The sequence below is a fragment of the Trematomus bernacchii genome, unplaced genomic scaffold, assembly GCF_902827165.1.
Source record: "Trematomus bernacchii unplaced genomic scaffold, fTreBer1.1, whole genome shotgun sequence".
Classification (NCBI taxonomy): domain Eukaryota; kingdom Metazoa; phylum Chordata; class Actinopteri; order Perciformes; family Nototheniidae; genus Trematomus; species Trematomus bernacchii.
This window is the reverse complement of record NW_022987567.1, coordinates 3,078,522-3,103,172: the sequence shown is the minus strand read 5'-3', so window position 1 is coordinate 3,103,172 and position 24,651 is coordinate 3,078,522. Positions and strand designations below refer to the sequence as shown.

Here is a 24,651-nt window from a genome sequence, read left to right as displayed (position 1 = left end):
CTGAATACTAAGACCAATTTATTGCAATATCCGTCCCATTTGTTACATATTATAATTGCATAATTATAATGGTGATTGATAATTGCTGATATTTGAATTTGCTAAGTTCATTAAAAAGCACAATATATTACAAATTATATTTATGCAAAACTCCCCGCTTTTATTTTGACTGCATTACGACCTTACCGGAAATTATCGAACTGGCCGCACTCCTGATAAAGCAACGCATTCTGGTAGTTGTAGTCCAAAGCAGACAGGAACGATAGAATCAAATACAGTAGACGAGTTGTACAAAGGAAAAAAATATATGTATTTTGTTATCTCGAGTAAAACAAATATAAAACATACAATATTACCAAACAGAGACCATGCCATGATAATTAAAAACTCACAATGCGATAATATGAATATGATATGAATATTAACATAGCGTTATTTCAATCTTTGTCACAGTTGATTCATCAAACATAAATATGCTAAAAGCCACATCACCCCAACTGCAAACATGTTCCCCAGGAGTATCCAAATGTTTCCATCAGTAAAAACTCAATATGCCACAAGAATAATTTGGAAGATGCTACAATATGGGGGTACAAACTAAATAAACATGCAGGATCTGAAAAGATTTGGGAAAGTCTCATATTCATAATTCATCTACATGCCAAGAGTTCCCTTTGGCCTTAATGCAGGCACACCTTACATATTGGCATGTTTCAATGTTCCATCATAAAATTATTTACAGTGTTTTTTTGGGACATTTAAATAGTTTTCACTAGAGGTGGGCACGCTAAAAGCAAAACAAGTATATTACATCCAATTCAATAAGGCAGCACTCAAATATTAGTTTTATGGTGCAGAAAACTGAAACTGAACTAATTCATACCTTAAAGGGGCCCTATTATGCTCATTGTGCTGCCGCACCTCTTTACACCCTCTGTCTGAAACCAGAGCCCAGTCTGTTCTGATTGGTTAGCTGCTTAGAGCTGTCCCGCCCTTTAGCCTATCACAACAATGTGTTGGAGTGTTAACCAATAGAAGCGGGAGTGTTACATCGTGATGTTGCTATGTTACGGAAGTAAACAAAGGAGTCCAATCGCGAATACTATATAACACATTACAGGAAAGGGAAAACCCCAACAAGCATAATAAGGCCCTTTAGGTAAACTCATATAGCTTGAAGCAAACTGGTGAATTCTTGACTACTGTATAAAACAAAGAAATATAAACATAAGTTCTTTTTTTGGCAGTTTAGATGTAAGTTTTGCTCAGTACCTTAATGCCTTTCTGTATTTCAAGCAGGATTGTTGTATTCTAGTTTAATCTAAACTGTATCAGCAACTACTGGTTTCCTTTTATTATATAGTAGACATAAAGAAAAAATGTTTTAGATTGAAGAGCTCTTTTCTATCAGTTATCTACTTCCTCCAAATGACACAAGGTTTATGAAACTAAAACTTGTCTAAGTCAACAAATATTTGTAATATGCAAAAGCATGCTCTTGACTTGCGCTAAAATAAAATGTGAATTAAAACTGCCACCTTAAAAAAATACATATTTCAATACATATTAAAAAATAATTAAATAGTGTTTACTTGCATATTAAACTGGTAGTTACAGTATCTCCAGTGTGCTACATTTTAATATACCAGCGCTTCAGACTAGTCACACTTCTACATGAAAAAGAATCTCATATTTTCAAGAAGAAAATGTCATTCAGACCTCATCTTAGTGTCAGTGCCTCTGCTATACTATACAATATTCTTAAAACCCGACATGTGTTTTCCTTGTGTTTGCTTTATACTCCAGGAAATAACATTTGAAAGGAAAGATTGTGAAGTTAAAGGAGTTGTAGTTGTTTAAAAAAAATCAATAATTCATAATAATTTATATCCACTACTGGATATAGACAGCCATGCAGTCTCCTGCCCTTTACAGTATGTGAATGATGGGGCACAAATACAAAAAATGATGTGATTTAAAAACAGTAATTGACCTTCCTTAGGACTCTTTCAAGAACAAAATTAAAAAGACATCTTGTGAAATAAGCCTTTTGTCCTGCTGCATTAACCTAAAATCGGGGGACTAAGGGTAAGATGAGAAACAGATCCCACCTATTAATGTGATTACCCTTAAATAAACCGCATAGTTTCATTTCAGATCCAATATGTCGGAGTACAGAGCCAACATAAACAAAAACCTAATACTGTCTTGTTGTTATAGTATCTAGATGGTGCCATCACTTCCTCCTTTCTTCTTCCCATTAACAGAACGGAGTAGGATGAAGACCAGGACCCCCACGAGCAGGAGGACGGAGAGGAAGATGAGGGTGGCCCACGCTCCTGGAGTCAGGGCCTTCCTCAGCCCCACTGTCTCTGCCGGCAGTAAACTGCTCAGACTCAGCATGTAGCCCAGAGCCCAGCCCACCGAGGTGTCCCCTGCCTGGAGGATAAGCAAGTGATTACTGCCAGTTAGTAGATAATAGACAAATGAGTATTGAAGATATATCTGTTGTCAAATAGTGATTAAGTTCTCACTTTCTTCTGGAAGGTTACACGCGGGAATGACATCTCATCGAAGCCATATCCTCTGAACATGAGAGTCTTAACGAACACAGAGCTGGCACAGCTGTCCTGCAAACGAAACCTTTGCTTCGGGTCAAGAAGCAGCAGCTGGAAGAAAACAATTAAACAGTGTAAGCAAGTTGTGGAATAAAATATATGAACTAGAAAGTGGAGTTGAATCTCACTCATTTGTCCCTTCCAGCTCCCTTATAGTCAAAATAGCAGCAAACCAGGTTTTGTTTCTATTCAACTAATTCAATATTAATATATACAGTCAAGGTACAAAAGTAAAAAGTGAGTTAAAGCGGGAGGGACGAAAGCATTGCTTATAACAAAATAGCTCACTTTATGATAAATTAGTTTAAATGTAATCATGTACAGGGGATAACATAATAATAAAATACCAGAAAGTAGTATACAGTTCACAATACAAAAACTATAACCTTATATAAACTTAAAGATGAAACAAACAAATTCAATAATATGGATTTTCCCAAAATTGTAAATCACCGCAACCATGACAGGTCTTTAAGCATACAGTAATAAATGAGCACATAACGTTTTAGGTCGATTTTGTAGGTGTTAACTATAGTCAATGTATTTAAAGCAGAGTGTACGGCCATGCTCACAGCTCTGTTAGGCTTTGCACAGTGGTGCTTTGAGATAAGTGCTACTTGGAGCATGCTAAACAGATGCTCAAACACTAATTTAGGTGTGAGCATGCTCCTATTGCTAATTAGCACTGAAAATTAAGTAGCCTACACATCAAGCTGATTCAAGTTTTAATAGTTTTTCAGGTATTGGCTATAAACCACACATGAACGAATACATGCCAAGACAAAAATTATATATTATGAACAAATGAATTGAAAATAAGTAGAAAGGACCATTACTTGATTGAAAGTCATGCCGCACTGAGTTTCCGCCGCGTTCTCTAGTTGTGAAGGAGTTTGTGCGGTGACGCCGGTGGTACGCTGCAGCGAGAGGTGAACGTAGTAGAAAGCAGAGAACGCCTGGTGCACAGAGAGACAAATACAACAATCAAACTGGGGCAACACATAGTACATAGAAAACATTTTTACCTAGGAGAGAAATAATGTTGCATAATAGGTTCTTATTAGAACATTGAGGCATTGCACTTGTTCTTCTGTGAAAATGTCATGCAATTATTGTGATCAATACTGCTATTGAGTTACAGTAATTCAAATACAATCGCAAGGCTGGTTATGCTTATAAATAAGTATGTCATTCGAGAGGCCTGTACTCCACTTGTGTATTGTTGTATATTTGTTATTTGATACACAACAGTTTATTTAGTAGTTTTACTGTGGTTTGTTTTTTCAATTTAATTTAATTATTTGCAAATACATTTACCTGAGTGTATTTCTGCTTTAATCAAATATTTTTCTATAATGGTGTTGCTTATTTTACTGATTTATGGTCATCAAAATCAGAATCTGGTTTATTGCCAAATATTGTTTTTATAGACCTACAAGGAATTTCCTTTGGTTTTTTATTATAAAAATAGCAAAAAATGTACAAATATTTTAAAAATAATGTTTAAAAAAATAGGCTTCAAGTGCTGACCCATATGAAAGGTCCTATATCTTTTTTGTGTGCAATGTGGTTATTATGGCTATGTTTATAATATTATCTGTCTTTGTTTCAAAATATGTAAAAAAGGAAAAAAGATGACAGCTCAGTGTCATCTTCTCCCTCCAGCCTCTCTCACCATGAAGCTGCCGCTGACATTGGGCTGGAAGACTTTATCGAAGGAGCACTGGGAGAAGGGGCAGCTGTCGAAGGAGAAGATCTCCGACACGTTGCCCAGACAGTGTTCGTACTGTCCGCTGCCCGTCACTGTCACAGAGGCCAGGGGGTCGTAGGAGCTGGGATTGTACTGTGCTGTACACGGAGAGCTGAATATACTGTTCAACTTCACGGTTCTGTTGAGGCCTGCAGGATAGCAGGGGTGAGTGATGGACTGAGGGTAATCCTGAGACTGAGAGAAAGACACAGACAGTGGGATTCATATCACATATACCCTTATTATGAAAGTATCTGTTTTGTATCCTTCCAAAACCAGATGTGTTAGTCTTTAAGTAACATGATGCTGAACTGTCCTGCTTAACAACTATGTCAGTCAGAATTCTCTTATAACCAAATATTAGGGATTTTTATTCTCTGTGTGTATTTCATGCACATCATTAATATTGTATATAGAAATTTGCAATGTCTCAAATGTCAATGCAGCCATCAGTATTCTTTAAAACTCCATTAGTATTAGAGCAGTTTCATGTTGGAACTATCTTCTATTAACCACCCCCGCCAATTGAAACTGCTCACAAAAAAGTCTGTGGATTATTTTAGGTAACTGGGTCATGATTTCTGGAAAGAGACATTGCTGATCAAATATATTTTATTTGAGCGACACAAGCGTGTGCCATTTCCTCCCATTATATTTGGCAGACAATATCTCTACAGCCAATATCTTCAGAACCCAGCAACTCTATATAACAATAGGTAAAAGAAACAAATATTTATTAGATTTGTTATCTTAAACATCTGGATCCTAACCAGAAAAATAAGTGTTGCCATTATAAACTGTACACGGCACATCACATGACTTACTTTCCGAATGTTCTACATATTCCTTAGGGGAAATATTACATTTCTGTTATAACGCAAATACTAAAAAAGGTATCCAACAACCGCATATATATATATATATATATGATGACGATGGAAAGTCAAGTTGTTTTTCACTTCATGAGTGTGTCATGTTACACTACCTTCAGGATGTGAGCCATGAGTCTCTTGAGGAACTGGTCCCGGCCGTAGCACAGGAAGCTGTGTGTGTACAGAGAGTAATCATTGCCATAAAGACGCAGCTTCTTCAGATCCTTTTCATCCTCCACTTTATCCTTAGTCTCAAATGTGATCTGAGTGGACGCTCCGCCGAGATCAAGCGCCCCCACCGTGGGTCTGCCGGCGCTCAACCAGCTCCCCACGAAACCATACTGTGGGGACAAAGTAGCATAAGAGAATGGGTATTTTTAAGTGGTGATTATACGAAGAAAAGCTGTCAACCCCCTACAAATGTTGACAACGAACATCAGAAGAAATGGTGGGAATCGACCACTAGCCACTAGGTGTCATCAGTGCCCCTCTTAAAAAAAAGCTTGAAGATCCATTGCATCAGTTAAGTACACAAATGTAGACGTTTTAACTCGACTAGATAAAGAGAAACTGTAATATTGTTGCTGCACACGATGTGATTCAAAATGAACCATCATTTGACTGTTAGATTGTCGGTGGGGGAATGTGACTAAATACATTTACATGTACTTTGCTTAAGTCTTTCCTTAACTTTACACTTCTACATATCTACGAGGGAAGTATTGTACCGTTTAATGCACTATATTCTTCTGACACTTACTAGTTAGTTTTGAAAGATGCCCTATTATGCTTTTTTGGGGTTTGCCCTTTCCTGTAGTGTGTTACTGTATATAGGTTTGTGTGCATGTAAATGGTCTGTAAAGGCTAAAATCCCAAAGTTCTCTTTCGAGGTAGTTTCTCTCCCACACTCTGCTGAAACGCCTCCATTAGGCTCCTTTTTTACTTCCGCGACATACTGACATACCTACGTAACACTTGCGCCTATATTGGCTAGCGCTCCAACACATTGTATGTGATTTGTTAGGGGCGGGACATCTGTGACCGGTTGACCAATCACAACAGAGCCGGCCAGCTAACCAATCAGAGCAGACTGGGCTCTGGTTTCAGACAGAGGGTGAAAAGAGGTGCTGCAGCACAGGCAGTTTGAGAAAAATAAAGACCTTTTTTGAACATTAAAACATGAATCATGTCAAAGTAGAGGAACTAAATACGTGTTTGATAGTGTATACAAATAATAAATAAATGTTATAGAAATAAATACTTTTGATATTTTAAGTATATGTTGCTGATAATACTTCATACTTCTAACAAAAGTAACATTGAATCCAGGACTACTTGTAATGGGTTATTTTTTTAATATGTTTTTTGAACTTTTACTAAAAAAGGTACTGCTTAAATAACTGTCGTTAGTTGATTTAGATAAGAATCGTGACTGCAAGAACACACACTTTTCATAAGGGTTGTGGTACCTTGATGAAGTTCTCTGAGAGATAGTTGACAGTGACCCAGCCGTACGCCCCCTCCTCTTTCCCGCTGAGTATAGTGGCCCCCTGGTAGCTGAAAGGGTACGACTGGATTTTGTGGCCCACTTCCTGCAGAATCTGGTCCGACGACTCCGGCTTTGAGATCCTAATTGGGAGAAAGAAGAGTCTTCTTTTACTGAGGTTTTACAAGTTAAGACTATGTGAGGGACTCTTCATTAATAGGAAACAGAGTTTGTTGGTCAAACCTTGATTATTAGTGACTGTTTTACCTCCCCAGGCTTCAGGTCTCACTGCTGACCTCTAAAACTATAAAGATTTAACTATCCAAGATCTTGTTGTCTTCGGGTCAAATCTGACCGATTTACTACTTTCATCAATCATACATTTTTTGTTTTACATTCGATTGCATTAAGGCTTTATGATATCCTTCACAGTAGACATTTGAACATATACAATTGCTGATCACCACTGTCATTGCATTTTGGATGATTTAGTCAACTTTGTAACACCCATGGTGTTCCCGGTCATAAAGAAAAGGAATTAGTAACCATCCGGATCAACACACACACACACACACACACACACACACACACACACACACACACACACACACACACACACACACACACACACACACACACACACACACACACACACACACACACACACACACACACACACACACACACACACACACACACACACACACACACACACACACACACACACACACACACACACACACACACACACACACACACACACACACACACACACACACTCTAGATGTGTGTGTCCCCTTATGTGCCCAATCCCCCCACATGGATCACACCTGGCACACGCAATACATGTTCAGTGTCTGTTCTTTGTATATTTACTGCAATTTTTCATGTATACCAGTTGTCTGATACAATATGTACAGTTTGAAAGGGTGTTAAATGAAATTTGGTGATGATTAATGGTTTTTGTGTTAATGTAATAGCAGTTAAAACAGGACCGGTCAAATTTGACCGCGAACACCAAAGTAAGGGGGGGGGGAACGAAAGACAATAGGAGGGTTAAGTATCATTGTGAGGCCACCGTGAAATCAGTGACATGTGTGTGTCAATAGGAACAGTTGGAGATGAGTTGGTAATTCCTATGTTTATAGAATAAGGGCCCCAATTATTTGCTGTAGGAGATCAGGCACGGTAGCTCTGTTTCCCCTTAAATCTCTCTTAAAATCACAGTTGTTCAGAATAAATTCCTTCAAGTCCGTTTTTCTCTGTTTAAAAAAAAACATTTCAGTATTTCACACTCTTTTTCATTAAAACTGTATAAATTCTGGTTTTGTTTCATTTGTTTGTCTTCTCAACATGTTTTGCATTGAGCAAATGATTTACATCTGGCTGAGTGATTGGACAGCTGTTTATGCACTGCATATTCCCATATAGTCAAACCTCACATGTAGGGATGTTGACAGTGTCTCAGCGCTCTGTCAACACCCCTACTAGCTGCTGTAAATATTCACAAAGCCTCCTTGATAATCAAACAGATTGCTGATAAGACCAGAAAGAAGACAAAGATATTTACCCGATAAATGTTTTAACAATCCTGCAAAGACAGTAGATCTCACACACATACAGTTATTATACATTATACAATAAATATAATGTTGCATTGCTGCAGAAATGTAATAAGCCAAACATTTAAGGGGCACAAACTTGCAGAGGTTTATTAAGTTCATAACTACAGTATGTGACAAAGGAAAGTCGTTATATCTTTGTATTAACTCATTTAAAAAGATTTAAAAAATGACCAACAGGGCGTAAAAGATAACTCTGGTTCCCAAATATGCAAGCGTGTTATACAAGATAAACTATGCAAGTACACTAAGTTAAGAAAATTGTATCTTTCCTGTGTGACCAGACGTCTGTTAATGTGATACTGTATGTTGTATTGCTAGTTTTATATTGCATTATGATTTTGATTGGAGAATCACTATATTGTGGATGAATGTGTTTTGGTATTATCACACAGTATAAAAGGATGGTACGGAAACCCTTAGACGCAAGCTAGAAAATAACATGTGGTGATCCATGTTATGAGGCTGTGTTTTCTATTGTGTTAATGACTTAATGAAAAAGCGTATAATATTTCTAAGTTACTTAAAGGTGGGGTAGGTAATTCACTTCAGAAACACTTTTTGTTATATTCCATGGAATGCTCTTAACATCCCGATAGCAATGAATATATTAAATGCTTTGACAATAAATACATACAAAAATGTCATCTGTCGAAGCCGTTGCGCTGTAAAAAGCACGACCAATCATTTTAGCCGGCCCGGCTAAAATAATTGGATGGCCTACCTGCCTGTCAGCCTTCCATCTGTGCACAAACTTATCTCGTGCCCTCATTGGTCATGTGTGCGTTTGTGTTTTGGAGGAGGGGCTCTGTAAGGAAGTCTGAAGGAAGAGGCAGATTTTTTCCGGTTGTGTACTTTCAAATTCTAGCGCACTCGAGCTGGTTTCTCCATTCTTACCTACCCTATACCTTTAAAGTGGACCTATCATGCTATATTTAAATGATATATTGTAGGGCCATACCTATATAAGGTATATTTATACGTTTCTGTTTTCAAAATACCAAACAGATCATGCATTTTAGCCATGCCTCATTTCGCTCTATGTGCTGTTTGCTGTCTAAAGGGCTGATTCTGTGAGCTGCAGCTGACCACGCCCCCCTGCAGGAGAGGGGAGCCGTGCTCTGATCAAGTCAAGAGGGGGAGAAAAAAAGATCTCCGTCCTCCGTGTTTTATTATATTGTTATAGGCCTATAGAGTCGTTATTCATTTGTTTTAAAGCTCAATAAATAACAAAGAAGACCTTTGACCGGCACTTTTCTAATTTTGTCCGGAAGATTTAAACTTTAACGGACATCTTGACCGGCGAAAGAAACTGAAACTCTGCCGCACGGTCCCCTCGTTCCTTGGAAGAGGCGGAGAGGTGGGTGTTTGTCATCTGCTGGTGGACTAACCGGAGAGAATTACAGTGCTTGCCTCGACGGGGAGGGATTGCATTGCAGCGGGAGCAAACGCTTGCCTCGGGGAGGGAGAAAAAAAAACGAACACTAACAAAACAAAAAATCACCTGCCAGAACTTTATCAACGTTTTCACGGATGTCAAAATGATACCGGCAAAAAAAACACACACACACACACACACACACACACACACACACACACACACACACACACACACACACACACACACACACACACACACACACACACACACACACACACACACACACACACACACACACACACACACACACACACACACACACACACACACACACACACACACACACACACACACACACACACACACACCACACACACACACACACACACACACACACACACACACACACACACACACACACACACACACACACACACACACACACACACACACACTCTCTGACTCACTGCAGAAGCCTCATGCCAGCTGTGGCTCCCAGGTACACAGGTGTGCGCGGGTGTCTCTCTTTGGGGATGTCCTCCACCGCCTGGTCTAGACATGCCTCTAAGCTCTGCCCTGCTGCTCCCTGTTGGCCTGCATAGCTGGAGATGCCTACACCTGAGCGACAACAAAACCCGAAAAGCAGCTGATTACATTATCGACGTGCAGAATCTTGTTCCTATGTTTGCTTTTGTAACCTCATGTGCATCATGATGTAACTCAATCACACCCAGGCGATGAAAAACGGCATGGCAATATGTTAACAACTCTTGACATGTAACGTTCAAAGTTCACTTCTGATTGACATTTCAATTATGGAAGATGACAGTTGAAACACTAAGTCCATGACTAATTGGAGAAACAAGCATTTGTTTATAAAAGACACATTAAGACCCTTTGACAACACAGGAGTGGCAAAGCACAGAGCTCAACTCTGACACATTCCTGATTCATGATCGCCCGGTAACAAACATTGGCCTCACTTGTAATATGATTACATCATCCAGCTGGCACTCATCCAGTTCCTCCCACCCACTGGGGAATAAACAAGAAAAATGACTCTCCCGATATACTTTCAATAGAAGATTAAAGGTATATTGAACGAAAACCTGTGTTTTGAATATAAAAAGTTCACGTTTAGGGTTTAAAAGAAGTCGGGAACATTCACATTCAACTTGACACTTACCTTATGTAAGATTTCAAAATACTATGCATGGTAGATATACAGTAGCCCTATTAAATGTTTTATCTTGAACCATCAACTTGAATTGCCCTCATTATGATTTGAGGTTGGATCACCTTTACAACTTTCACATGCAGTGAGTGTGGCATTACAGTAACAAAGGAGTCCAAAGTCCATTCAAACTTTTCAAACCACTCCCACAACTTATTATACTCCTTGTCCATCTCTGTATAGTTTAAATCCTTGCATTTTCATCATAATAGAGGGACATTTGGCAAGATATACAGCTTTTCTATCAGTCTAGTGCAGAATCCTGTGCAAAGAAAGTGCTAATAAATGTTGAACCCCTCCTATAGCATATATATATTATTCTTCTCTGTTTATATTGCTGCATCTTTCATAAAACATGCAGCCCAAAGTGATTCACATTTAAAAAAAGGAATGATAAGAAAACCGCGGTATTGCATTTTATCCAGTGAAAAGGGAGTTACAAGGATAAATGGCTAGTAATACAATATGAGAATTTAAGCATCTTTCTGAGCAAAAACAGATTAGACTGCGAAGATATTGTCAAACAAATAGGAACATGGGGAAAAAAGGTATGTTTCTCTTGCTGCTTTGAGTCATATTGAAAGCATTTCGATTTTTTCCTTATTTAGCTTTAAACACTTTCAAAAGATCCATACAATAACGACAGTGAGACACACAATGACATTATGCAGGGCCTTAGGGGTGATTCTGTGGGACAGAAATGTTCAATTGTGTATCATCAGTGCAGGATTAAAACGTTAATCAAATTGGTTACTTCCATTTGTAGATATGTGTTTAGCCTTAGCCTAAAGTGTATGACTCTCTGATGAAAGAGAGTCATACACTTTTCAGATCCAACACTCAATTGTACGAGTTGGAGTATTGGTACCATTTGATTTGTGGTTATTGGTGGAGAAAGTGATCATTCTTACCCTTAACATGGCATTCAGTGTGCTGGGTGACCACGCCTGTTCCATTCAGCTTGTCTGCGGGCCACTTGTAAATATACAGAGCTGTGTGCGAAGATCCAGCATCCAAGACAATCCCATACTACAGAGAGAAACAGACAGAAAATAAACATCAAGAGAGGTATTTGTGCTGAAGGCCTTGAGAAGGGGAGTCATTTACGCTGGTGGCTGTGTACCCTTAATTTTGGCATCTGGAAGCCATTTGACTGCAGACTAAGTCTACTAGTCACGTTGATCTTCGAAGACACCCCTGGGAGGGATATTTTGGACAGAAACGGATGCATACCATTTCTACTTCACCTATACAGTATAAACACTACAAAACATTTAAGTATTTGACATCACCAACTTTGCGTGACAGAAAAGGTTTGATGACTTATGAAGAAGAGAAGTTGAACTTTCACTGATCATCACCAAGGGAAAAGTTAAGTAAATGTTGACGAAGGTTTTACTTTGAAATACAAAGGTTAACCTTACTGATTTACTCACATGACATTACACATTGCACCTTTCTCACAACACTAATTATGATTTAGGGACTTAGATGTGAAACTTTGGTATTGTTTTAGAGAATTAGCAAAAAGAGTAGTCTTCTTTAAAATGCACGTCTCACATCTAGTCATTTGAAAGGGCTAACCAACATAATTCATGTTGGAACAAGTGTTTACTCATGAGGCCTGTTTGTGCATTGAGGGCAAATATCAGTGCATAAATCAATTCAAATTCAATAACCTTCATGATCTGAAACTTGTAAACTCGTACAACCGTTTTATATTAAAGATCCCATGACATGGCCATTTCTACTGATCATAACTCAATTTTTGAAGTCTACTAGAATAGATTTACATTGTGCAATTTTCCAAACTCACATTGGTTTCTCATACAGCGTCTCTGTATAGTATGTGTATTCACTCTCTGTCCTAAACGGCTTGTTGGAGCTCCTGCCCCCCCCTCCCTGTGAGCCCACTCTGTTCTGATGAGTCCACCACCGTTACAGCGGAACATCAGTGATTATGTGTTTCAATGGCGTTAGCAACCAGAAAATGACACCAGTAATGACAAACGGATGAGAATGCTGCGTGGGTTCTGGGTGCCGTGTTGGCGGGACGTTGCGAGGCTCGCTGCTGCGAGGAGCGGACAGTATGAGCTGGCTTACTGGTGTGGTTTCCTGGTTGCTGCGTGGGGTCGGCGAGACAGCGAGACACAGCGAAACCCAGCCCGAAACCAGCCCGAGTACACACACACACACACACACACTCACAGCCTCTCCGTGTCCCGCCGTCTCAGGCTGAGAAATCCGCGGAGCTGCAGCTGCCTGAGAAAAGATTGAGTGTGTGTGTGTGAGGAAGTCGGCGCGATTACATGTAAAGTCAATGCAGAGACGCGGACAGACGCAAATTTGCTCCGAAGGCGTGCATGAAGCGGTTGATGCGAATGCTGCGGCGCGATTGAAGCGATTGAACGGGGCCGCGATAACCGCTCGAGTTCAATTTTTTCAACTCGAGCGTCAAATTCGCGTGTCGCGATCTCGCGGTAGCCAATCAGCGGTGAGGATCTCAGCCAGCCGTCAGTGACGTTGAACCAGAAAACTAAAACATCAGCAGGCTCAGCCGGCTAACCAACATAATTCATGTTGGAACAAGTGTGTGTACTCATGAGGCCTGTTTGTGCATTGAGGGCAATCAGTGCATAAATCAATTCAAATTGAATAAACTTCATGATCTGAAACTTGTAAACTCTTACAATCCTTTTATATTAAAGAACAGGTCACAGCAATGACATCCTGGATAAGTGCTTTATTTCTCACCCTGCCACTGATCTGTCGCGATAATCCTGTGAGCATACTTAATGTCCAATTTCACATAAATAAAAGGAATTCAGTGGAGTACTGGTTGTACCAATCAGGCACATCAATGCAAGAGAAAAAATGGTAAATATCAATAAACAATTCTAAACCTTCAGTTTGTTCTGTTGGGTGTCTAACCATGTATCAGAGGTTAGGGTTAGGGTTTAGGCATTGTAGAGGTAATTTCTACTTACAAACTCTGTAAGTTAGTTCTGACTTTCCCACTTGTTTAGCCCTACATCTTCCCTAAAATACCATGGTCTACTTACTGGGATGGAAACTCTGTTGTCCTGACAGTGCTACCACTTTCACTACAACGTCGAATATCAAGCAACTTTAATCTCTGCTCAACTGAAAGCAAACACTCAGAATGTGCGAGAATCCACATGCAAAAGTAGATACACTTGCAAATTCTATACTCAGGCATTTGCCAAACACTCAATATTTCAAATCAGTACAACAGGTGAGTAGCAACATTGAGGGGGAGCGTTCCTCCTAATTTTGTCCAAAAAAATCTTATTATCGCTGTGCAGTGAGTTGTAAGGACTCGGTCTAACACTGCCAAAAACAGAGAGCAGCTCCTAATGATCTGCTTTGTCCTTTAGTTTGATAAACTATGGGAACTGTTGTACTTGCTCTCCCTGCAAAACCCCACTGTGTCTTTTTTTGGGACTGTTCCACCGCATTGATACAGAGTGAAAGGGCGGCTACATAATACTAAAAAAAGGAACCATGGGATATTTAGACGGTAACACAAAAAGAGGTAGCAGGGGGAGCAGAGGGAACAGAAGCTCCAGCTGACCTGTGGAGCAATCCCCCTCTGAATGCCAAAGCAATTAAAGCTTGATTCCCATTCCAAATGTATATTGCAGTCTCTTAAATCTTTGATTACAATGAGGCTACCAACGGTTTATCAGTGTTTCAGCCATGAGATCATCTGTGCCGATGGCCTCTTCCTAGGCAAGACAAAACAAATTTTATTTCACAAAGTTTCTTCAGGAACAAGTTTTCCCTCCATAATCCTCAAATACTGACGCTTTGTTAACAACCCCCTGGAGACACATTTTAATGCACAGGTACATCAATAGACTTTACTTTGCTGAGGTTGGGGCGTAAAAACTTCTTGGTTGGGGTCTGGGAAATGTCAAGGTTTGGGTTAAGCACATGACTTTGATTATGTATATCAGGTAAGTTAAGTTATGTACATAAGTTAGAGTAAGTTAACTTTGCCTTTTGGTTTCACAGAGACCCTTCCATCCAAATAAACGTCCTGCCTACCCAGACTCTGTCGCGCTTTATACTACGTCACCTGACTTGCTCTTTTACTCCAATCGTAAGAACTGCATTGGAGGGTAAAACTAAAACAATGGCTGTTTCATGCTATTGTCATTAAAATTGCTATATTTCAATATGAATGTGGTCCTACCAATGGTGCGTTCACACCGGACGCGATGCGATCTTTCGGGGCAGCACGATTACATGTAAAGTCAATGCAGAGACGCAGACAGACGCGAATTCGCTCCGACGGTGCGCATGAAGCGGTTGATGCGAATGCCGCGGCGCGATTGAAGCGATTGAACGGGGCCGCGATAACCGCTCGAGTTCAGAGATAAGCTTGTGCATTATCATTGTACAACTGAAAGCCCGTAAAAGGCGACTCTTAACCTCTTCAAGTTTTTAGTACTTACTTTTTCTTCTACCACTGCCAAAACCAACACTCCCAGTTAGAGAGATGGTGAAAAGTAAACAAGATGGTGTTTGCCTGGGGCTCCCAAATCACTAGATCCGCCCCTGCTAATGTGACAGAATCCACAACTAGCACCCTGTCTGCACAGCTTGGGTTACCGTCTCCAAAAAACTCTTACTAACAGGAATACAAATATACCCCAAAATATCACAAAAGGCTTCAAAGCACTTTGAAATAAATTATGCAACTCAACTTAATTAACTATTGTGATTCAGAAATATAATCCATAATACCAGAATGAGCCCTAAAATATTGCAAAAGGCTTCAAAGCAATAGGCAACAAAACATACTTACTGTGGGCTTCTTCCATATAGGAAAACATGACAGAGGGTTGTTACTGTTTACAATGTTGATTTGGATTGCAACATTTAACAATTAAAAAATGCAAGCTTTAAATGGAACATATGTTAAGTACATGTTGTAACATTAGGCTGTTATGGAAGTATTTTATTAATAAGTTATTAGTTTTACTTCAAAAATAGTTTTTAGTATGCATACTTCCTACAGTAGGTTCCACCTTGAACAGACGTAAAGTACATTAAAGTACATTGCCCTGATAAGGCTTCTTTTCCACTCTTCACTTGAAGTAAACACAATACTTTATCTTTGAGGAAATACTACTTTTAATTCAGAAACTTTTGAGTATGCCCATCTGGCCCCCGGATCACTAAATCCGCCCCTGCTAATGTGACAGAATCTACTAGTAACACCTTCTTTACCTCTCTGCACCGTGGCCAGCACAGCTTGGGTTACTCTACCCCGACAACTTATACCCCGAGTCCAGAAATACCCAACCTTACCATGAACCCCGGCGGCTCCTGGACGTCTTCAGTGGGGATAGTCAGGAGCAGGATGGCAGCAAGTCCGAACACCAGCAGCGCGATGGGTACCGCGGGGTGAGCGGAGCAATGAGCCATGAAGAAGACAAGGGGTCACGCGCAGCTCCTCTCTGCGCCTGCTGGAAATGTGAGAGTTGACTTAACAGAGACACGTGGGAGTTGTGGTTGACTGGCCGGTGTTATCTGCTGCCTGCCTGCCTCCTACTTTACATTTCACTTGAGATAGCAAAGTCTTACCGGAATTTATGTTTCCTCCGCTGTCAAACCCTCCTCCATGTGCCCCCTCGGTCAGTGAATGAAAGCAGCACCAAGGCTACTGGTGCCATGGAGGGAAAAATGTTTGTATCATGGTGAGAGCTGGTAGAGAAGGTGCAGTACATTCACCGGCTGTAGCTGTATGGCTATAGACTTCCTTGTTTCTAGAAATTAACACATGAATCATAATTATTCAAACAACAATGGGAAATAAGGGGTGGCTTCTCCTGGCAGGAGTCTGCATTTGCTGCACTTGAGGAGCTGCAGAGCTAGTTGTTGTGTTGTTCAGTATTTGCATGTCAATGGGTGCAGTTTAAACCTGACTTGCAAATTGTACCCCTCATTTGAATGTCCAAGTAAAGCATGGAAATTAAGTTTTCACTGAGGCCTACACTTCTTTGTGCATGTACTTTTTGTGCAAGGCTATTTTTTGATGAAACCCTTTTGTGACAGTGTCTAAATTTAGCAGAATATATAATGAGGTTTTTTGAAGAAGCTTCTGAATATTGCACTTGAGTTATTCTTCATGTCTCACTTTTATCGTTGTATGCTTTGCAATATGCTAGATGCTGACAAATATAGGCTAATGTTGTAACTATTACATCTGATTTTATAAATCTTCTGGGATATAAATGCCAGAATAGATTAGAATAGCTCAAGCTCTTTTATTATAGATGTTTTAAACACAGCTGAATTGCTGCCTCAAGTCTCATGACTGAAATTCGGGTGATGATAACTGATTTATCCAGTCTGTGTCCAAATAACATGGGCTACTTTTCTTTTCTTTTTTTAACTTTGTTTTTATTGAAAATAATTGCACTGAATTCCAAACGTACATACTGTCATTTCCCTTTGACACACAAAAATACAATTTTAATTCGCATCCACATGTTAAGGCGCAACGGGCAACTAAAAAATGAAATAAAAATGAAAAATAAAAAACGACTGTCCAAAAGAGCCCTTGTCGGGAGTTTAAATCTCAATGGTTTCCTGGATTATCTTGTCCAATGTGTTTGTCTTCTTCTCTATATAATGTCCATCCTTTCCACTGGTCTTCCATTTTTGGTAGACTTAGTCTCAACCGATGTGTCAGTTTTTCCATTATGTAGATTTCCTCTACTAACTCCATCCATTGTCCTTGATATCCACTTGCCCCCATTTCCTTGTGATGGCTTTCTTGCCGGCTATCAACAACACTTTAACTAAACATCTATCTGGTTGTATATCATTTTCCGTAAAATTACCCAAATAAAGAATCATAAAACTCTTGGGGAAATCATATCCGATTATCTTTTGTACTACTTTATGAACCATTCCCCAAAACGTTGTTATTTTGTGACATTTACAAAATACATGTGAATGATCTGCTTCTGCTGTTCCACATTCCCTCCAGCATGGTAACTTTACATTCTGTTTTTAACCTTGGGTGTTATAAAAAAACGAACATACAGTAGGCTACTTTGAATTCATGGACATGTAAATGTTTGACATCATTCAAATGTTGGCTTTATCAGGTCTTACACAAATGTAGTGTAACACGACAACACATACGTTAAGGGAAGCTCAGACGACAGAAATAATAAAGAGAGATCCTGTCATAAATAGTAGTTTAGTCACAGTTGACTTTTAGCCTTGAGAAAAATTACAATATATAATGGTAAACAAATCCTACATCTACTTCCCATAATGCAACTCAATAGCGTGTTTCGTGAGAGCCTGCCTTCATGGTCACGTCTTTCAAACTCAAAAGCTCTAAGTTATGGCACAGGCATTCTGTTAAAATTACAATTTGATTCTGATGTTTTGCAGAAAAAAAATGAGGACGATTGTCACAGAGCGCTTCACCCCCAAAGTTTCCATTATTTCAATTTTGACCCTGTTTTTTGCTGACCATTTGACGCAACCAATCAAATGACAGCTGAATATGCTAATGCTAGCAGGTGATGTAAGTAACCACAGAAACTAAACTTAACCTGTTATCAGAAAGCTCTGTTCCCAACCTTGCTTTGAACAAAGAGCAAATTACGTATCGTGAATGCAGCTTATGCAATTCCTCATCTGCTGCCAGTTATCGGAATATTTGAGTTGAACAGAGCTATTCCGAATGCTATTAGCAACCCCATGCTTTACTATGACAAATCAAATTGGCTGCTGTTAAAAAAAGGTTTCTTACTAAGAGAGATACAAACTTTTAGGGTCTTTACTGTTCTTATGTTACTAGAGTCTGTTCAGTCTTAAAACTTGGTAACAAGAAAATAATTTCAAACTCCAACTCTCAATCCCTCTGCGTCTTCCTAGGGTTCAAACCAGTCTATGGTTCAAACCAGTAATCACCCTCAGGTTGTTATCCACATGCAGGACAGAGTCACATTAATCTCTCTGACAGAGGGTGACAGTGTCAGCTGTGATCATGGCAGAAGATCAATGGACCCGAACAGATGATTCACCTGACAATACCCTGTGACATACCTCGGTTTCATCAAAGTCTATCATGAATTACCAAAGACAGCCGTGATCTTATTAACTCCACACTCATAATTTAATTAAAGATTATACCAACTGTGACTGTGACTGCATGGGTCCCTATGGTACCAGGTTTAACCTTCACATGTTAAGGCTGTTTTAAAAAAGGATTTTTGGGTGTTTCTTCTAGTTTTTCTTTGATCATTTGTGTATAATGCAAACACATTCCCGAAACACTATTAGCTGCTTTTATTTTAAATATCTTTATAAACATTCACCCGACACAAAGCGCTATAATGATCCTATTGGAGAGGGTTTGTGTCCCCATGATTAATGTATGTCCAGTATCCACTCTGGTTTTGATTTGGTGTCAATCTCCTTAGACTCTAGAGCAGGGGTGTCAAACTCAAATACACAGTGGGCCAACATTTAAAAATCGGTACTAGTCGAGGGCCGGACTGGTTCAATATTTATTGCAAAACTTATTGAAATTAACTTATTGCACATATTAAACCTGGAACTAACAAAGCTTAAATTATTGCCTATAAAAACAACATTAAACATTAAATAATCAGTTGCATTCATTTCTTATGGCTCTATCTGCAGATTTTCCGGAGTCATTTCTTATGATTACATTTTCCCACAGGCCAACAACAGCTTCAAAAAAACTATTTCCCTCAAAGAAAAAACCAAACATGCCCTGTTGTCGCAAGAAAAAAAGTGCAGAAAGGAAACATCCATTTAAACTCAGTGTGCTGCTCTGTGATGCTAGTTTAAGCCAGATACTTGGCATCTCATCTTGGGTGCAAGTTCATCAATGTTTGGGCTCAGGCTCTGAGCTGAGGAGATCCTCAGGATTGAGTGAAGGTGTGCGTGCAATATACCGGCGGGCCAGATCTAATTGTAATTAAAAATTATCCTGCGAGCCGAAATTAAATCCACCAAGGACCTGATTTGGCCCCCGGGCCTTGAGTTTGACACATGTGCTCTGAAGGAACATCGGACTTTCAGCTTCTCCACCATGTTTCTCATGTTTTCTCTGTGACTCTCTGCTGCTTCCTGCTGGACAGGTGTTACTTACTTACAGGTCAAAAACACTCGGCAGGTAATCGCTCTTATAGTTTCACAGTATATACTATATTACTTTACCATTTAGGAGTCAACCATACAGTCTAAAGGCGGACCAAATTAAGCTTTACATGAAGAGAAATATAGTTACTAAATGCTCTCTAGTTTCTTTGATATTTAATCTCTTAGTACAGCTTCCTGCTTACCTTACAATCTTTCATTTTTAACTTTGAAACCCCCAAGAAAGCAGTTGTAGAAGTGCAAACATTTGACTAACTCCATCATTTGTAAACAATTCATAATTCAAGTAATCCATTAGTCATTCCATGGAAAATTCATTGACAATAATTGAAGGCTGTCTACATTTTTGATTTCTCATATGCAACCATGATTTGTTCCTTTTTTTCCCCCATTGTTAACTAAATATAGGTCAATTTTGTAATGTTGTTTTTGAAGTTATCATTATGCATTGTGAGTTTTTGATGGACATTTCTCAGAATTCCCTCGCATTTGTGACAATATCATACATGGATTGACCCAAAAATAAATTTAACAGATGTATTTATAATGTTGTTGCGAGCCATTAAACAACTATAAAATCATAGGATTGGGTAGACTTGGCAATGCAAGTATATTTTATTTACAGTTGTATAAACAAGATGATTCAATGCAAGACCATTACTTGAAAAGGTAAGAAAAACAAGTGATGGTGTGTGTATGTGTATGTGTGTGTGTGTGTTTTTGTTTGTGTGTTTGTTTCATGCCAGTGAATCACAACTGTTGTTAGCGTGTGTTACTAGACATTCTCAGCTGCAGTCGTAATACAAGCGGTACAATCTCCTCAAATCTATCTACACCACATCTATTTACAGGGAGTGCTCCACACAGCTCAGCTGACTGTACACGGCAACAACACGCATCCAAAAACAGACCCAAGCACTGATAGTAACACGTAAGCATGCAAAGGCCAGAATGAGAACATGATCAGAAAGCAAACTCCTGGTTCGAGTTAGAAAACCAAATTCTGATTTGCACTTTGTGTAGTTGTTTCAAAGGTCATTATTAATCTTCTAAAGGCTGTGTAGATACTGTATCTGAAGTGAAATGAAAAGATTGTGGAATTAAAGTGGAGAAGTTAATATGTCTGACTGATGTTACTCTGTTGTAGTTTCTCGACTAATCAATATTCTTATTTGACTGTTTGGGAGACGCCTCAGCATAAAATGCTATGCAGTGCCAGAGAGCAGACACGAGGTGATTCAACAAACAGCAGTGGTTTCTCAGCTCCAGAAAATGGGAAACGGCCTGTTTTTACGCCTAACCAAGACCATGCTTTGAATTCACTCGGGTTTCCTTCGTGAAAAACTGTCCGGCGTTACGCCTGGACGAGGTTTTGCATGAAAGACCGAGTGACGGTTAAGTTAAAAACCTGGCCCTTTGATGCAGCCCCTTAGAGACAGGAAATGAGAAAGACTGCTGCGGCAGGAGAGAGGAAGAGAGAGGGCGCCCCCAAAAGCAACATGGCTCACGAATGAGAACATGTTTTCGTACATAAGAACACCAGTCTTAATTAACTGTTTGATCAGATCTCCAAATATTCAGTGAGTTCAGCTTGCACCTTGCTTTGAATGACAGTTAAGCTTAACAGAATGTCTTTGAGTTCTTAGAAGAACACAAAAACATGCATTTGGTTGATAAGTACACAATTAAAGGGGAAAACAACTACAGAATCTGGTATACAGCCTTCAAAATAAAAATGTCATCATTCAGATACATAAAGCTCTTATTCATATACAAGCGCTCACATGCTCCCATCATCTTCACAAGTTCCTTATCCTTAGTGCCATTAATAGTGCTTCTCAAAGAAAGCAACATCTTCTAAAAACCTTTAAAGTGTAGATAAAAACATAGGTAGTTTGCATTAAAAAATAATTGATATCGATTGAAGCTTACAGTACGTCTTGTATTGCGGTATATGCTGTTAGGAAAACCTATCACTATGGTATTTAAGCCCTAATTAAAGTGATATGTTAAGTACAGTACTTCCTTAAACTTAACTAACTAAACCTGGCTTGCTAAACTTATACAGCGGGTCAGGAACTTTGAACATCAAACATTAAGTCTCTGTGAGTGAGCAAAATGACAAAAAAACAAGGTTAAATAAGTTTGCTAATATACAGAAGAAAAGATTGTATATGTGAGTCAGATGGGTTCTTCTGTGCATGCTCAGGGACCCTACAAATATCTAACGCCAGGTAATCCTGACTGTCAAAAAAGGTGCAAGTTCAGTGTTTTTCAGACACTTCTTCAGCAAGCAAGTTTCCTCCGAAGCTTCCCTCGACTGGCGGTGAAATGAAAGCCTCGACTTGAGTGGTGAAGGGAACGAGGAGATGGCTTCTCCCTTCTCCTTCTCCCCGTCCACTTCTTCCTCTCCTTTTCTTTCCCTCGTCTCGTTTCCTCTCTCCTCTGGGAGCGGACCTCGGCGTCTCCCCTCTCTTTAAACCACGGTGCTGACAGACGGGTCAGACAAGTTGAGCTGGCCCGTGATGTCAGTAGGTGGGTACTGCTGCAGAGACGAAGAGAAATGGGGAGGGAGGAAGAAGACAGACAGTCATTTCTAGACAAAAGCAGCATTTGCCAGAAGGTTAGCATACTTATCTAGACATTCATATCTTATTTTAAGAACACCTGTGCTTCATTTCGGCAGAAATAAGGAAGCATGAGGGTTCTCTAACCCCTCTCGGGCAAACCACAGTTTTGTCGTTTTATTTTGTTGGATCAGTTTGGATTTTTTGCTAAGGTTGTGCCTGAGGTGGGCTAGTTGGGAGAAGACGTAAAGTCCGGAGTCTCGAGACAACAGCACATTTGAATCAGGCATCATTTGTTTTTCAGGTGATAATTTCCTGCCAAGGGAAAACAGGCAGGTCATTTATCTCCCCACAGTCATTTGTACGCATGCAGACAGGCGGCCCATTCTAATTTTAGCTCATGGACAAGAAGATGAATTTCTGAATTTCAAAGTGCTGTTGTGCCGGACTCTTACGTCCATTCCCGGCTCCAATGTGCTTCTTATAAAGCAGAGTGCGTTGAATTGTTAGGCGTCTACAGTGCTGAGAGGGAAAAACAAGATCTCGTTTTCATGCAGGTGCTTAGTTTCTATGGCAACTGTGATTTTGCCTTGAGTATTTTGAGAGTGTGTGGTCTGACAGCCGTAAGCCATATATTGCAGTGCTGAGGCTACTTTTCCTGCTAACAAGTGCAAATATAGAAACAATCTCTGGTTATCATTGTGAGTGTAGTCGATTGCATCATACTTAGAGCTTGTAACATGCATTTCTTTATAGAATCGGCTCATGTTTTGGAACACAGATTGGGTGGAAACTCATCTACATTTTGTCCTGATTTCCAACTTGCCAGCATAATCCTGACTCACGGCATGTTGGAAAATCCTGTTTCAATAATCCAGTGTGCAAGAGAGCATCTTTTGTTTACTTAATGCATTACTAATGAATATTTTACGTTGCGTAACCAAAACACTGAAGAGTCTTCAGTGTACCCATCTTGTTTGTCATTCTCAATTGAGCAAGATTTTAGGATTAATGTGCCTCTCTTTTTAAGCCGATAGAGCCAATACATTCAAGCATATGAGTTTAAGAAGCTGTTATGATGCAACCAACATGCTGACAGATGGAGCGACATCCATTCTGAGTTGAGAAACGTCATATTTTCTGAGAGTCAGAGTGAATGTCCCTCATCTCCTTGACCCGCAGGTTGCATCATCATCATATGGCTTACAGCCCCCATGTGGGTCTCCTCTTGTCTTGTACCTTGAGGGCCTGCTAACAGCGCGCCCTACTGGGGTCAAGTGGACCAGCAAAAAGAGAGACAGCTCTCTGACATCACAACTACAGGTAATGGTTATAAAGCTATGTATGCAACACAGCTATGGTGATTCTTCTTAGGATATAACTACAGAGGTTATTTCTGTTGCTACAGCTAGGACAGGTACAGTCGTCGGCATGCTTGCAGAGGGAGAGAGGAGCAGTGTGGCATGTGGGTGAGGGACACTGACACTCAAGTCCATTGATATCCATTAATATAAAAGAAGAACATTTATATAAAATCAAAATAATGGTCAAAGACTGGGAATGGGAAATCTTGCGATTGGAGCATCTACACTGTTTTATTTGACCACTTTGAGCCATTTATTCAGCTATATGGCTCTCAAACAGGCATCAGAAACCTTCTCCTAAAGATGACGTTCCCATACAATGAAACCAGATTGTCAATTTGGTTTCGAGGGAAACATTTATCGTGTTCGAAACTTTGACCGTAATACAACGGGAGAAAACACCCACGGAACGTTATTGAGAATGCGGTTAAGTTGTATGGGAACATGACTTTGTAGGAGACAAACATAGTAACAATGGCGATCCCACTCTTCTTCTCTTCATATGTGACCAATGCTATTGAGAAACCTCCAGGGGAGAGTAAAGGTGGTTCGATTCAAGGCAGAAAACATC

At 39.6% G+C, this 24,651-nt stretch overlaps 2 protein-coding genes across 11 annotated transcripts in view; both read right to left on the bottom strand.

The window, feature by feature from the left end:
- Positions 1-286: 286 nt before the first annotated feature.
- On the bottom strand, positions 287-16,712 carry LOC117479062 (ectonucleoside triphosphate diphosphohydrolase 2). 3 transcript variants are annotated; one of them, XM_034126085.1, is made up of 10 exons: positions 16,580-16,712; positions 16,304-16,461; positions 11,875-11,992; positions 10,197-10,347; positions 6,710-6,869; positions 5,354-5,581; positions 4,294-4,563; positions 3,455-3,574; positions 2,535-2,669; positions 287-2,439 (listed from the first exon to the last, which is right to left on the bottom strand). In XM_034126085.1, the coding sequence occupies exons 2-10, from the start codon at positions 16,418-16,420 to the stop codon at positions 2,224-2,226; spliced, it is 1,515 nt and encodes a 504-aa protein (XP_033981976.1). In that variant the 5' UTR covers positions 16,421-16,461; positions 16,580-16,712; the 3' UTR covers positions 287-2,223. The 3 variants fall into 3 exon arrangements, with proteins under 3 accessions (XP_033981976.1, XP_033981978.1, XP_033981977.1); XM_034126087.1 differs by having other exon boundaries at positions 16,304-16,458; XM_034126086.1 differs by lacking the exon at positions 16,580-16,712 and having other exon boundaries at positions 16,304-16,513.
- Positions 16,713-20,735: 4,023 nt separating this feature from the next.
- The window catches only part of grin1a (glutamate receptor, ionotropic, N-methyl D-aspartate 1a), a 30,706-nt gene continuing 26,790 nt past the window's right edge, over positions 20,736-24,651 (bottom strand). For 5 of the 8 annotated variants that reach the window (XM_034125891.1, XM_034125892.1, XM_034125894.1 and 2 more), the window contains one exon: positions 22,626-22,694. In XM_034125891.1, coding sequence (XP_033981782.1) covers positions 22,626-22,694 — 69 coding nt within the window. Of the gene's footprint in view, positions 22,695-24,651 lie in introns of all 8 variants that reach the window. The other 3 variants (XM_034125888.1, XM_034125890.1, XM_034125893.1) reach the window with 1 other exon arrangement.

Bases quoted from the DNA above. Each gene is read 5' to 3' on its own strand.
- LOC117479062 (XM_034126085.1), bottom strand. From the start codon at position 16,420: ATGGCTCATTGCTCCGCTCACCCCGCGGTACCCATCGCGCTGCTGGTG. The intron at 2,670-3,454 runs GTAATGGTCCTT...GTTTTCTTCCAG, and splicing joins GCGGCATGACTTTCAATCAA to CTGCTGCTTCTTGACCCGAA. The intron at 2,440-2,534 runs GTGAGAACTTAA...CTTATCCTCCAG, and splicing joins GTGTAACCTTCCAGAAGAAA to GCAGGGGACACCTCGGTGGG.